Genomic DNA, 15580 nt, shown 5'->3' on the forward strand with positions numbered 1-15580 from the left:
TTAATCTTTAAATTTAATTAATTATAATAAATGTACTATTAATGTATTTCATTTTTAGGTAATTTTAGATTTGTAGTAAATTGAAATAACTTTTGATATTAAAGAATTTTATTTCAAAACACAACCGTTACAAAAGAATTTTATGTGACAATTTTATATTTTAAAAACTAAAGAAGTATTTTTCACTTTTAAATATAGAAGTTTTAATTAATTTTTTTTGTTAAAAAATTATTGAAGAACTTGAATAATATAAGATAGGAATTTAAAAGATTGATTGAAGTATTTATCTCCTCGGCTCTTTGATTTATATAGCTTTATAATTAAATTTATTTATCTTCTACCATTTATAAAAAAAATTATTTTTCTATTTTAATTTCACATTTATACTTATTTTCTACTTTAATTATTAATTTGATGTTATAAATAAATGATATTTTTGTATTTGATATTTTTATCTAAATTTATTTTAAACCGTTAAATAATATTATAAAAGATCAAAATAATTAATTTATATTTTAAATTACAAAAACAACTTATATCAAAATTATTTATATCAATATATTTATAAACTATAAGTGAAATTTCTAAACAATTAATCTATATTTGTTTTACTTAGAAAATAGTTAACCCGTGCCTCGCACGGGTCTAACTACTAGTTTTATATATAATTAAATAATTTTAACATAACCATTTAAATTGATATTAATATCAATTATATAAATTTAATGGAATGAGTAGTAGTAAATTGAAACTGGTTTCAAATTAGTTGGACCAGTACAATTATTTAAATTGAGTGTATTCATTTGATTATAGTTTTTTTAATTAATGTTGTTTTAAATAGTATTAGTAGTAATATTTTCAAAAATTTGAAGAGATATATGTAAAGTAATATTTTAATAAATTATAAGATTAATAGTAATACATACATTAATTCCTTAAAAAAATATTTATAATTATAATGAATATTTTTCATAAATTTTGCAATAAAAGTACTTAAAAACATGTATGTATTAATATTTCAAATAACTGTGGTCAAATTATTTTGTAGGATGTAATTGTAGTCAAGTGTACATTGAAAACAATTTATATGCAAAAAGTCTAATAAAAAAAATTCTCTCTTCATTAGAATAATATTCGATTTATAATAAAAAACTTTTTAATTTCCTATATTTAAAAAATAGAAATAGAAAAGGTCTACCAAAAAAAGAAAAATATAAAACCTAAGGATAAAATTGACCGTCCCTTTTCTTGATCATACCCTATATTGTTTTTTATTTTTATTTTAATTGTCAATTAAATAAATAAAAAATGTTGTCAGAAAAAAGAGAAGGGTTTTGAAACGTTTTGATTGTTGCATATCCATTACATATTGCTTGATATTTATAGTGAAGGGTTTTGATCATTATAGTGGAGGGTTTTTATTATTTGCATTGGTAAGTGTTTGTCGTCTTTACATTTTCCACTACAATTTCATTTATGCATGTCACGTTGGTAATTACGCTAGTAATTGAAAAGTTGCCCTATTTTCAAGGGATTTCAATAACATGTTAATTAAATAGTTAGTTAAATATAAAAATAAATATAAATATAAATATAGTAATATTTCTATTAATAGTATTTTTAAAAATACTAAGGACTCTAATATTGTGACAAACTAGACGGCTACCCGCGCGATGCGCTGATTAATTTTATTAAATTGTTATGGATACATATAAAATATATTTGTATTGATATTTTATATTGAATTTGTTTTTTAATCATGTACAATACAAACAATTTAAAAAGTGAGTAAAAATCTAGAATATAATATAAAATAATATAAACATATTTAATACTATGAAATTATTATGGTAATATATTTTTTTATTAATTAAATTGATTGACACCATATCATCATTTTAATGAGTGCTTGTCATTTTTTCAATTGGATTTAAATTAATAATAAATTCAATCACATATTATCAACAAAATATATAATATTAATTAATTACAAATCAATCTAAATTAACAGGAAAAAAAAAAAAAGAAGAAAATTACAACTATGGGCATAATACTAATGTCTGTAAATATGCACTTCAACTATTTATCTATTGAATTTGAATCCATATTTATAAATTTTTACCACAACAATTTTTTAACTACTATTTTATTTATTTTCTAACTATTTATTTTTAAACTTTAATTAATAATTTGATTTAAAAACATTTTTATCAAAGATAATTCTTTAAATGAATGCCAACAAAATTAAAATATTTTAAAATACTTGTTCATTCGTTAACATCATATTATTATGTATCATCATCATTATAATGTGTATTAATTATAATTTCAATGACTATTAAAATGATAATGAAAGAAAATAAAAGCAAAAATGGTAAGAAATAAAATTTTAAAAATGATGAGTTTTATTAAATGAACAATTCAATTTATAGTTAAGTAAAAAATTAAATATTTTTTAGTCGATTAAGAAATAGAAGTGATATTATTCTTTCACATGATATATTGTATTTTAATTTTTACTTGAGAGATTTTTTTTATGAGGTATATAGAAACACAGATTTTATATTATAATATTTAAATTTAAATATAAAAAATATAACATAAATATATTATAAGTTAAAAGAGTATTTGATGTAACTTTTTTTTATAATAATGATTTTTCCTTATTTTTATTGAGGAAAGAAACATAGATTTTATATTATAATATTTAAATTTAAATATAAAAAATATAACATAAATATATTATAAGTTATAAGAGTATTTGATGTAATTTTTTTTTATAATAATGATTTTTCCTTATTTTTATTGAGGAAAGAGAAAAAAATTGCTAATATATTTTATGTTAAAAGACGTTAGAATATTAACCTATTTAAATGAAAATTAAAAGTGAGAATTAGACAAAAAGGAGATTATCATTTTTTTTATTAATTAAAATAAGAACTATTAAGGTGAGAATTAAATATTTCATTAAAAAAGTTATAATTAAAAATTATAAATTTAATAAAATGAAAATTTTTAAAAGTATATATTGTAACGCCCCGAATTTAATTAATTATTTAATTAAATTGATCGAGGATTTATTCACTGGAATTAGTTGAAGTCGAGGTTTATCAGTATTATTCTAAAGGCGTAATTTGGATTAATATGTTAATTTGAGCAGTTAAGTTGTGGTCGGATTTATTAGTCGGATTAGTCAGAGAAGTACAATTGCGAGTTGGTATTAATTAAGTTAAGGAGCAATTGTAGTTGGGGAATATTATTGGGAATAATATTCGTTATGTTATGTGATTATTCAATTATGTGTGTTATTTGGCTTAATTGAGTAATTAAAGAGAGATTATGACTTGGGCCTAAGTGAAACGATATGACATAAGAGATTGGATTGTGGGTTAAGCCCATTAGTAAGAATGAATAGTAAGAGTTAGGGTTTTAGAGGTTTGTCCTCATAACTCATTTTGGGGAAAAAGAAGAGAAAGAAGAGAAAGAAGAGAGGAAGAGAAGAAAGTTATGGCATGAAGAGAGGGATGACTCCATTGAAGTGAAGCTTTTGTTAAGGTAAGGGTGGGGTTCTTACTCTCTAAGGGTTGGCATGATGATGTATATGGTGGGTTAGATTGTATGTTATTCTCCATGGAAGTTGTGTGTAGAGATGTTAGGGTTTATGAACAAATGTGTAACTTTATGATTAGAAATGTGTTTAATTGATGCCTAATGATGTTGTGATGTTAGAAGATCCATAATATGTGTTGTATTTGTGTTTATAACATGTATTCTGTGGTTGTTCGTGATGATTGGTGTTTTCCAACTTGATTGGGTTGAGTTTAGGGGTTTTGGGATGAAATTCGTATGCTGTTTTCGTGTTTTGGGGGTTTCTGAAATTGCCAGTTCGCGTCGCGAACCTCTGTTGGCGCCGCGAACTGCTTGGCAGAAAGTTAGGAATTTTTGAATTCGCTCAGTTCGCGCCGCGAACCCTGTTGGCGCCGCGAACCCTGTTTTGCAGAATTTTTTTTAAACTTTGAAATGATGTAACTTTTGATTCGTAACTCCGTTTTAGGCGCCGTTCGAAGCGTTGGAAAGCTAACGCAATGAACTATACCATGATGCAATAAAATTATCCATATGATATAGTTTCCTATTATGTTTATTAGGATTAAGTGATGAGCTATGTTGTGTTAATGAATGAAGTATGCTCTTTGCGTTGAATTGACATAATTGTGTTGTAGTATAACTTGACGTATGTTTTCTTAGGATGATACAATGTTATTGAGATGATGACAAGTACCTTCCTTATGATGAATGAGATAATGGTGTATGTGATGATATGCATGATTAACAAAGATGTTGTATGTATATGCGATTATTTGTACGTATTTGATATGTATGAGTCGACGAAGATGTCATGCGATGACTTAATAATATATATATGAGATTGAATATAACGTATTATGATGATTACTTGAATTAAGGAATATGATGAATGTGTTGATGTTGTTGTGCAATATAATGAATGTTTGTTGTAGTAACATGATGAATTGTTGTTGTTGTAACATGTTGATGTTTGTTGTTGTTGTACAATATAACGAATTGTTATTGTTATAACATGATGAATTGTTGTTATTACTGTAACATATTGGTGTTTGTTGTTGTTGTTCAATATGTTGAATTATTATTGTTGCTATAACATGATGAATTTGTCGTTGTTGTTGTAGACCCTATGGTCACTATTGGTAAGTTGTATTATGTTGATAAGAATGAAGTTGAATAGATGTTGTATGTCGATACGATGTGATGATGTGATTGAAATGTGGTAAATTACTATAATACGGTTATTGCCATAGAACCTTGGCATTGAGTTGATGTTTTTTAGTTTATGTGATTATGTCGTTTAAGTTGATTATGTCGTTCAAGTTGATTATGTCGTTTAAGTTGATTAAGTGGTTTAAGTTGTGTTTGTGGATGTGCATCATTTGAGTCGCATCCATTGCATTGTTTGAGACGACCCTTGTGGCAATTGTTTGAGATGGCCCTTGTGGCAAATGTTTGAGATGGCCCAATGGCAAACTGTTTGAGACGGGAGTTTTACTCCAATGGTACCACATGCATATGCATAAGTTTGAGTCACATTCGAGTCGCATTTGAATAGCATTTGGATTGTGTTTGGATTGTTGAGATGACGAGGTGTTTGTTGTGACGTGATAATGATATGTTTCTTGTGACGTATTTGATATCATACTTGTATATTTGAATATATGATTAATGACATCGTTGCCGTTTTGAAAGTTGTATTATATTGATTAGTTATTTTGCGGTGAAACTTGTTGTAAGATGTATGTGATGCGAAGTGGTGGAATTATGTATGATATATATCTCCTATATTAGTTATCATGCATTCCTTTATATTGTAAGATATCTCACCCCTTTGCTGATATTTCCCCTACCATGGGAAATGGGCAGGTACTCAAGATGAGTCGTGGAGGTCCGAGGTTATTTATGTGAAGTCTTTACGTTGCTTTATGGAAAGTCGAGTTGGTGTCCATTGCTCTGATACGTAGCACTCGGGGGGATTAGTCGTTATTTTATGATTATTGTATTCCATAATGACATTTGTGTTAAGATGAATTGAAAGGTGTTTATAAGTTTAAGTTGTAAGTGGTGAATGAAGTTTTGTTCCGAATGCTATGTATCTTTATTAAATGCAATATAAGTATGTTTGTTTGGTTAAGTCGAATTGTGACATCCCATCGTTTGATGAAAATTTTTAAATGCACTCTGATTTTCGCTTATAATTGCGGGGTAGATTTGGGGTGTTACATATATTTTTTATAAGCATAATTTTGGTAGATAAGATTGTATATCATCATTTTATTAATTTTTTTATATAATAAAACAATACATAAAATTATTAAAATTAATCATCATACTTTAATCCTCAATAAATTTTATTTTAAAAGAGAAAAAAATTAACCCATTGATATTATTATAAGAAAAACTTAACTATTATTTATTTTGTCAGCAGAAAATTGTGGAATCAAAAAAGTTATAATATATAAAATTTAGTTTAAACATGTATAAAAATAGCATTATATGTAAACAAAAATTATTTAGTAGCATGCTCAAAAAGTTTAGTAAGAGGTTACATATAGTGAAACTATTATTCTTTAAATAACTTTTCTTTAAATAATTTTAGTACATATACCTCTAGAGTAGCAATGACATAATATAATGTCAAATGAAAATAGATGTATTTCATTTTTCTAATATTTGCATGAATTTTTTCATACTATTCATAAATAAAAAGAAAATTAAACATATATATATATATATATATATATATATATATATATATATATATATATATATATATATATATATATATATATATATATATAAAATAGAAAATATAAAATTTTAAATCATATACACTAATAAAAATAATACATATTCATCAAGCATCAACGTATTGAGACTTCCATCCTCTGCTAGATTTGTGTGAATTTAATCTTCAACTTAATTTCAACCCAGTCAAAATCTCAAATACTCAATAGCTATCATGGAAGAGATACCTACAAACAACAAAACAATAACATATCATAAATTTAATCCTAAACATACAAAATATTGTATATTGATATGTTTTCAATATACAAAATATTGTATATTGATATGTTTTCAAAATATTATATCTTAGACATTTTGACAAATTCAAATAATTTAATTGTTAGTAAAATAATCGTGTGTAATGAGATGACGAAATACTAATAATGAAGGAGGTATTTATAAAGAATAATAAAATATAAATATAAATAAGAATTAATATATATGGGAGTTACAATATATTAATTAATATAAATATGAGAATTAATATAAATAACGTTTACTTTTTATGTTTTTAAACCTTTTAAATGCATTAGAATTAATTGTGTATTTTAAAGTTTAATGAATTAAAAAGATTGAAAGAGTAACCGTCACATCTTTTTAAAATTTTAAAAAATTATATAAAGAGTATCTAATAAGAACTCAAAAATATGTAAATTAGAAACTGCATTAGAATATGAACCACTTAATTTGAATTTAATTTAATTTATATTTATATTTCTATAAGTATATATTTTTATTGGAATTAATTGAAAATTTGAATATATTTTTAATTTAAGTTAATTTTATTTATTTCTATTAGTATATATTTTTATTAGAATTTCTTGAAAATTTGAATTTATATTTATATTTCTAAATGTATATATTTTTTGTTAATTTATTAAAAAGGGAAAACAATTTTTTGAGTTTCGAATTTTTCAATGCGTTAATGTAAGAAAAATTGTATAATAATAATAATAATAATAATAATAATAATAATAATAATAATAATAATAATAATAATAATAATATGCACACACAAAAACACTATAAATCTATACGAACTCAACACATAAAGCAAAGTTTAGTTGCCATAACAAAAAAGGCTTCACCTCTTGTTCAAACAAACACTCACACCGAAGGTATTCTACACATGAAGTGCAAATCTGAAATTCATTTCAGGAACTTCCAATCTGTTTAAGCCAGAGACTAAGCTCTATCAAACCACATGTACAAACATGTTGGCATAACATTACAACCATCAAAATTACATAATATCTTTGCATGTTGAGCAATCACAATATTCAAAATTTCTAAACCATAACAATTTCATATAAACAATAATCAAAGGATCAAACAACCACAATAATTTCATAAGAAAAAGTCATAATACATTCATCATTCATCTGCAGTTGTCAAACCAAATGATCATAAGATAACCACAAAATCACTGCATAAATAAAGCATAAATAAAAAAGAGAACATATCCAAAACATGTACCATATTAGCAACAAAATTAACCCTAAGATAACCCTAATTAATTGTTCAGAACCTTTACCGGATTAGCCACAAAATTAAACTCAAGACAACCCTAACTGATAGACTTCTTCAACGCGTCTTCTTCAACGCGTCCAATGCTATCCTAGCCTGATCCGTAATCAGTTGCCCCCGGGTCACAAACAGTTCCATCTCCGCAATTTGAACCTTTCTCCATCCCTCGTTAAACTCATCAACCATGGACTCCTCCAACAATCCTATTCCCCTTTCCATAGCATTCATGTTCAACAAGGATAACCCCGGAGCTTCATCAAATCTACACATTTCACTCAAAGCCAAGCTTCTATCAACACCACCCTCATCTTTTCCAGCACCATTGACAACTTTTTCTTTCTTAGCAGAACCATTGTTTCTCACCGGAGCTTCCTTCTTAGTACTCTTCGGAGTTTTCTCATTCACTTTTCCATTTTCTTCACCTTCATTGCCTACGTTATTATTGCCTTCAGTATTACCCCAAACCTTTTTGGAAAGTTCAAAAGCTTTCTTATCATGCTCTTTAGTGAAACTACCACCGTCTTTGAACTTCATCTTCAAACCACGGACCTTCCGCTTCAGCTGTTCGGTAGTCACATCCCCGTGAATAGATTTCTTCACAAAACTATGAAATCCGACCAATTCCTTCATCGGATCCTTTCCGGTTTTGGAAATGAAGTCAGCAAGACCTTTCAGAATGGCAATCTCGTCTCCTTCAGTGAAGACTCTCTGAGTCATCTTCTTTGAGTCTTCCCCTGTCATTTTCACGTCACCGTCTCCATCCGCCTCGTTTTCAGAACCACCGCCGGCGCCGGTTGTTTTCTTCTTAGCAGGTTTGGAACCGTTTTCGTTTGCACGCTTTGTTCCAGATCTGGCCGATACAGGAGGCTTGACTTTGGCGTTAGGTGGAGTAGGTTCTTGTTCAGAATCAGATTCGGCACCAGATTCCGATTCGGAGCCGGAGTCGGGTTTAGGGTTTGAGATTGGGGTAGAAGGTGGAGGATTATTGGAAGGAGGTTGAACTTGTTCTTCTTCGGATGAAGAACCTTCATCTTCATCTTTATCATCTTCTTCATTCTGATCTGTTTCTTCTCCTGCTTCTTCTGAATCTTCTTCTTCATCGACTACTTCATCTTCTGGCTTTTTGGAGGAAGGTGGTTGGTCGTCATCGGAGGAAGAGGAGGCGGTGGGTGGATCGTCGAGCGGAGTGATGCGGAGTCGCTTTGGTGGTGCCATGGAGATTTGAGATTAGGGTTTTGGGTTTGGATAGACGATGGCAAAGTGAAGTGATGAAAAGGAATAGGTTCTCGATATTTAAGAAAGGCGCGTGGAGAATAGTATCCATTAAAATACTCTTTGATGTAAATTTTATTTGTTTTTATTTAATTGGATGAATTAGTAAAATAATATTATTTTGTTTCTTTAAAAATAATAATCTTATATAAAAGTTATATTTGATTACTATGTTCATTTCTATGTTGATTTATGTTAATCTTTTCTTTTTATATTGATTATATTGACTTATTCTTTAGTGAATTAATATTATATGTGTTTTTAGATGAGGTGTTTTTTTTTTAAATATACTTTATCATTATTCTTATTCTCTCATTTAAGTAGAATTAAATTCTCTCATTTAAGAAGTATTAAATGTTATTAAAAAGAAATATTAAGTAATTAATCAAAAATTGATTTGGGTAATTATGGAAGAACACGTAATAATTTGTTATTAATCGACGTAAACTTGAACAATATTAATTGGACCTTAGCATTGATTCTGACGATAATCATTGTCTTTGAATTGATTAACCTTTTTGGGAAACAAAACAAAATCTTCTCAAATTAATTTTATTATATATTTTATTTAAATTTAAATTTAAATTATTCGGACATTAATTAAGCCACCGTTTAAGTGAGTCACTATAAATTACATTACAATCAACTTGAAAAATTAAAAAGACAAAAACTATTTACAATGCATCGCAATTATGGTACACAACTCACAATACATTTAATATTCTATTTATGGTATAATATCCTTAGTTGTATTTTCATACTGAATTGCTAACAAATTTTTAGAATAATAAATATTATACTCTATATTATAGTCATCATTGTAATTTATGCATGCTTTCTATATATCAAGGTAAAAGAGAGACTAATTTTGTTCAGGAGCACATATTAACCAAAAGTTTGATTTTGTATGTTTATATTTATTATTAAAAACATTAAAAACAAAATCATTTTTTAACCAAAAGTTTGGTTTTGTATGTTTATATTTATTATTAAAAACAATAAAAACAAAATCATTTTTTAAAGTAATGTATTATAAATAATGTATTTTAGTATTTCAACCATGACTCTTTATATTCAAAATTCACCAACAATTATAATCATTATTGCTACTAAGATTTAACCTATCTATCTTTATTAAAAAATAAATAAGATCGAAATCTTTTTTTTAATACCTGTATTTCCATTAATTTTTAACGACGACTCTCCGTATTCAAAATCCAAAATAATCAATTCTTACCTTTATTGACGTTACCTAATCAACTTTATTGAAAAAATATAAAAATCAATTTTAATTTATTGATATAATCCAAATATTGTATTCCAAGGCATTACTATACACATATTGAATCATTTTAATAGTATGAGCGTCAAATAAAAAATATTAACTTTTTCAAACTAAATAGGAAAATTACTAGAAATTTTGCTTTAAAATAATTAATACTTTTATTTTTACCGCAAAAAATCATAATTATTTTATTAAATTCTAACATAAAAATTGATGATAGAAAAACTTAAAATATTTAAAATTAAATCAATCTACTTCGGTAATAATTAATAACCTCAACTAATATAGGGTTCTAAAAAAATTTTTTTTTAAAAATTATAATTTTGACAAACTAATTTTAAGTTACTTAAAAAAAATTTATTTGACATTTTAAATCTTTTAAATTATTTCTAACATGGAGTACTATAAATATTTAAACTTTTAATTTTTATAATTTCTTTGATTGGAAAATTAAACATATATATATATATATATATATATATATAATAGAAAATATAAAAATTTTAAATCAGATACACTAATAAAAATAATACATATTCATCAAGCATCAACGTATTGAGACTTCCATCCTCTGCTAGATTTGTGTGAATCTAATCTTCAACTTAATTTCAACCCAGTCAAAATCTCAAATACTCAAGAGCTATCATGGAAGAGATACCTACAAACAACAAAACAATAACATATCATAAATTTAATCCTAAACATACAAAATATTGTATATTGATATGTTTTCAATATACAAAATATTGTATATTGATATGTTTTCAAAATATTATATCTTAGACATTTTGGCAAATTCAAATAATTTAATTGTTAGTAAAATAATCGTGTGTAATGAGATGACGAAATACTAATAATGAAGGAGGTATTTATAAAGAATAATAAAATATAAATATAAATAAGAATTAATATATATGGGAGTTACAATATATTAATTAATATAAATATGAGAATTAATATAAATAACGTTTACTTTTTATGTTTTTAAACCTTTTAAATGCATTAGAATTAATTGTGTATTTTAAAGTTTAATGAATTAAAATGATTGAAAGAGTAACCGTCACATTATGATGTTTTTAAAATTTTAAAAAATTATATAAGGAGTATCTAATAAGAACTCAAAAATATGTAAATTAGAAACTGCATTAGAATATGAACCACTTAATTTGAATTTAATTTAATTTATATTTATATTTCTATAAGTATATATTTTTATTGGAATTAATTGAAAATTTTGAAGTTATATTTCTATTTGTATGAGTATATATTTTTTATCAATTTATTACAAAATGAACCTCAAAGGGTTGGCTCAGTTGGCAAATGAGCTTTCTCCAAAAAGGGACGGAAACGGCTAGTACTCGGGTTCGATCCCGGCTGGAGTCAAAAACACCATGGTGCCGTCGCCACAGAGCCCGGGTCCGAATTAGTCACGTGGGGCCCCTTTCCCCCGCAGATACCGATCTATTAACACCAAAAAAAATATTAAAATTTTAAATTTATTGTGAAAATAAGATTACACTCAAAGATGTTTTTGATTCATGGCAAACTCAAATAAGCATTCAAACAACAAGGCGGAAGCAGAAAACTCAAAGAAAAGCAAGCATTGATCACTCATGATAGTACAGGATGATCTATTATGCTTATAGGTTGACTCAACACAAGCAAAATAAGAAGAATGCAGAAAAGCAGCAGTTAGGCCGACCTACTGTCAACCTAGGTCGACCTAAAATGAAGAAAAATCCATATACCTCTGCTAGGTCGACCTACACAACAACTAGGTCGACCTAATCTGAGAAAATGTCCCCAGAATGCATTTGAAGAAGATTCTGGTCGACCTACTCCTTAAACAGGTCGACCTAACTGGGAGCAAAATTCTGCAAGCTCTGCTAGGTCGACCTAAGCACTACAAGAGGTCGACCTAACTGATCAAGAATGCCAAAAATTCTGTTTCTCTCATCTCCAACTGTTATGCTATCATATATATTATCAAAGGTTCAATTATTCAATGGAACACCAACGACTGAAAGATACACAAACGCTTCTCATCTTCGTTCTTCATCATCTCCAACACAATTACACATAATCATTCTTGCATTGCGGGTTAGTGATGAGTTCGATAACATCCATGGAACGGAATTGAAGATTCCTAGTGGGTGAAGGTTTGTGGGGTTTGTTGGTGAATAAAATCTGCGGGTTTTGTCCTCCACGACGGGTGGTTCTTGGGGGTTTTTATCAAGAGGCGTTCATTGAGGATTCGGCTGAGTGTAACGATTGAGGAACGGGGAGTTCAAGGAATCAAGACACTGCAGAAGGGAATCAAAGTGAAGCTCTTGGATAACCTTGATCTTGCTCAAAGATTAAGGGGGAAGAAGATTCAAAGGATCGACATAATTGGTTTATCGTTTATCGCTTTGTTATCTTCTTTGTATATACTACTTTCAACATTAATGAAAGATTACCCAATTTCAATTTGGAATTGGGGGCAGACGTAGTCGTAGCGAGGACGATCGACGAACTGCCTAAACAAATATCGTGTTCTTGTCGCTTTTACTTTTTCATTTACATTCTGTTCATATTTGGTTATAATAGCAAATTGATCAACGATTCGAGTGTTAAGATTGTGAATTAAGAACTTACATAAACATCACAATCCACCACACATTGAATTACCTTCAATTTGATCATTATCACCAAGTGTTTGTATATTTGTTTCTATCACTCTTACTGCATTGCAAACATTGTCCATCATACAAAAATTTAATCTGATTTTCAATAAGAGCAACACTTTGATTCTGCAACATATACTCTTATCACTTATCTCAAGTCTTCGACTGGTTTTTAAACACATATACAATCGTTTCGATAGTGGTTTGGAATAGACGCGAGTCGATTCAGAATCACTTCCGCTGAAAAGTTGTTTAACTCCGTAAAACTGTGAATGATCTATTCACCCCCCTCTAGATCCTAAGACCAGCGTCTAACAAGTGGCATCAAGAGCTCTGGTTTATTCCGTGCTACGTGAAACACTTATTGGAAAGATGGCTTCCGGACCTAAAGGGGCTCACAATAGAGCTCCAGTTTTCAACGGTGAAAACTATGGCTATTGGAAGGATTGTATGTGTGTCCACATCAATGCAATTGATAGGAACATCTGGACAGCTATTGTCAATGGTCCCTTTCAGATCACCATGACAAATGCAGCTGGTGCAGTTGTTCCAAAACCAGAAAATACTTGGGATGCTGAAGATGAAAAGAGATATGCATACGATTGGAAAGCGAGAAACATTCTAATCTCAGCTCTAGGAGTTGATGAATACTATCGCGTTTCCCATTGTAGATCAGCTAAAGCTATGTGGGACACATTGCAAGTTGCCCACGAGGGAACGGATGATGTCAAACTAGCTAGGATCAATACGTTAACTCAAGAGTTCGAACTCTTCCACATGGAAGATGGTGAATCCATCGAAAACATGCAGAAGAGATTCGTTCATCTGAAAAATCGGTTAAATTCTCTTGATAGACCTGTTTCCAATGCAGTTGCTACTAACAAAATCTTAAGATGTTTGAACAGGGAATGGCAACCCAAAGTTACAGCAATAAAGGAAGCAAATGATCTAAACACTTTAGACATCACAACTCTATTTGGTAAACTAGAGGAACATGAACAACACCTTAAATGCCTTGACATGCATGAGAAAAGGACAAAGAAAGAAAAGAACATGGAGAAAGAGGTAGAGAAGAAGTCAATAGCTCTAAAAGCTTTGAGCTCCAAGACCTCAAAACGAGAGCCAAAGGATAGTGACACAAGTGATGACGAAGACTCCGATGATGAGGAAATGGGACTGTTTGTGCGAAGATACAACAAATATCTAAAGAAAAATGGAGCAAAACATTCTGACAAAGGCTTGATCAACTATAGAAAGCAATCAAACATGTTCAAACAAGATGACGACAACAAGGGAAAAATCAAAGGTCTTTGCTTCAATTGTGGGAAAGTCGGTCACTACAAAGCGGATTGTCCATACCTTAAGAAAGAAAAGGAGAAGAACCAAAGCAAAGGTCATAACAAATCTAAAAGAGCCTACATAGCATGGGAAAGTGATTCATCTAGTGAAAGCTCATCAAGCGATGAAGAAGAATCAGCAAACCTATGTTTCATGGCTCATCAACACAAGAAAAAGAAAGCTGTAAGTCATCTTAAACCTGAACTCGTAGATAAGGTATCTCATTCTCAACTAAAACTTGCTTTTGAAGAATTACATAGAGATGCAATTAAAGCTTTCAAACTTTTGGCCTCAAATAAGAAAATATTTTCATATCTTGAATCAAAAGTCGAGAAAACCGAAAAGGATATGGAAGCTTTAAAACAATCTATGCTAGACATTCAAAAGGATAAAGTTGAAATAGATCTTACATCATGGTTTGGTTGTGAGACATGTCACATTTGGCAAAAAGAAGTAAGAGATCTAAAAGCCAAGTTAGACAAGGCTCTACAACCAAAAGTGACTTTTGCGGTTGATCCAAATAAGTTCAAAAGATCGTATACTCCTTTATATAGCAAATACACTTTTGTACCAAAAGTATCAACTAGCAAAACTCCATATTCTCATCATATTACCTGTCATTATTGTTGCAAAAAGGGGCATACCATTGAAAAATGCAAATTTAGGAGAATTTTAGTTCCTAAAGGAGTATTTCAATGGTTGCCTAAGTGCAACAAATTGTGTACTCACCATCCAGGACCCAATGAAGATTGGGGACCTTCCACTCTAATTTAATTTTGCAGGAAAAGTGTCTTGACATCGCCGAAAGGTGGTGGTTCCTTGACAGCTGGTGCTCAAGACACATAAAGGAAGACATACCACTCTTGGTATGTCATCTATAAAGACAGATTGAAGAACCATACTTGGCAGAGGAAATGTAGGTGACCTGGCCATCACAAATGTATAAGATACATCACAAATACAGTTAACCCGAAAAACACAAAGGACGCGTTACTTGATGTGCAAATTGGCAAGTTGCATTGCAAAGAGATTTTAAACCTATTCTTAGCAGAATATTGTTTGGGACCATGTCCCGCATCCGGGAGAACATCAAGTAATCGATACTAGATGAGTT

At 28.8% G+C, this 15580-nt stretch overlaps 1 protein-coding gene across 1 annotated transcript; it reads right to left on the reverse strand.

Annotated features, from left to right (window-relative positions):
* Window positions 1–7664: 7664 nt before the first annotated feature.
* Window positions 7665–9190, reverse strand: LOC131633906 (STOREKEEPER protein-like). Its single transcript, XM_058904577.1, has one exon. It carries the CDS (start codon window positions 9118–9120, stop codon window positions 7963–7965), a length of 1158 nt encoding a protein of 385 aa, XP_058760560.1. The 5' UTR covers window positions 9121–9190; the 3' UTR covers window positions 7665–7962.
* Between the last annotated feature and the right edge of the window lie 6390 nt (window positions 9191–15580).

This window comes from Vicia villosa, unplaced genomic scaffold, assembly GCF_029867415.1.
Source record: "Vicia villosa cultivar HV-30 ecotype Madison, WI unplaced genomic scaffold, Vvil1.0 ctg.001188F_1_1, whole genome shotgun sequence".
NCBI classification, from domain to species: Eukaryota; Viridiplantae; Streptophyta; class Magnoliopsida; order Fabales; family Fabaceae; genus Vicia; species Vicia villosa.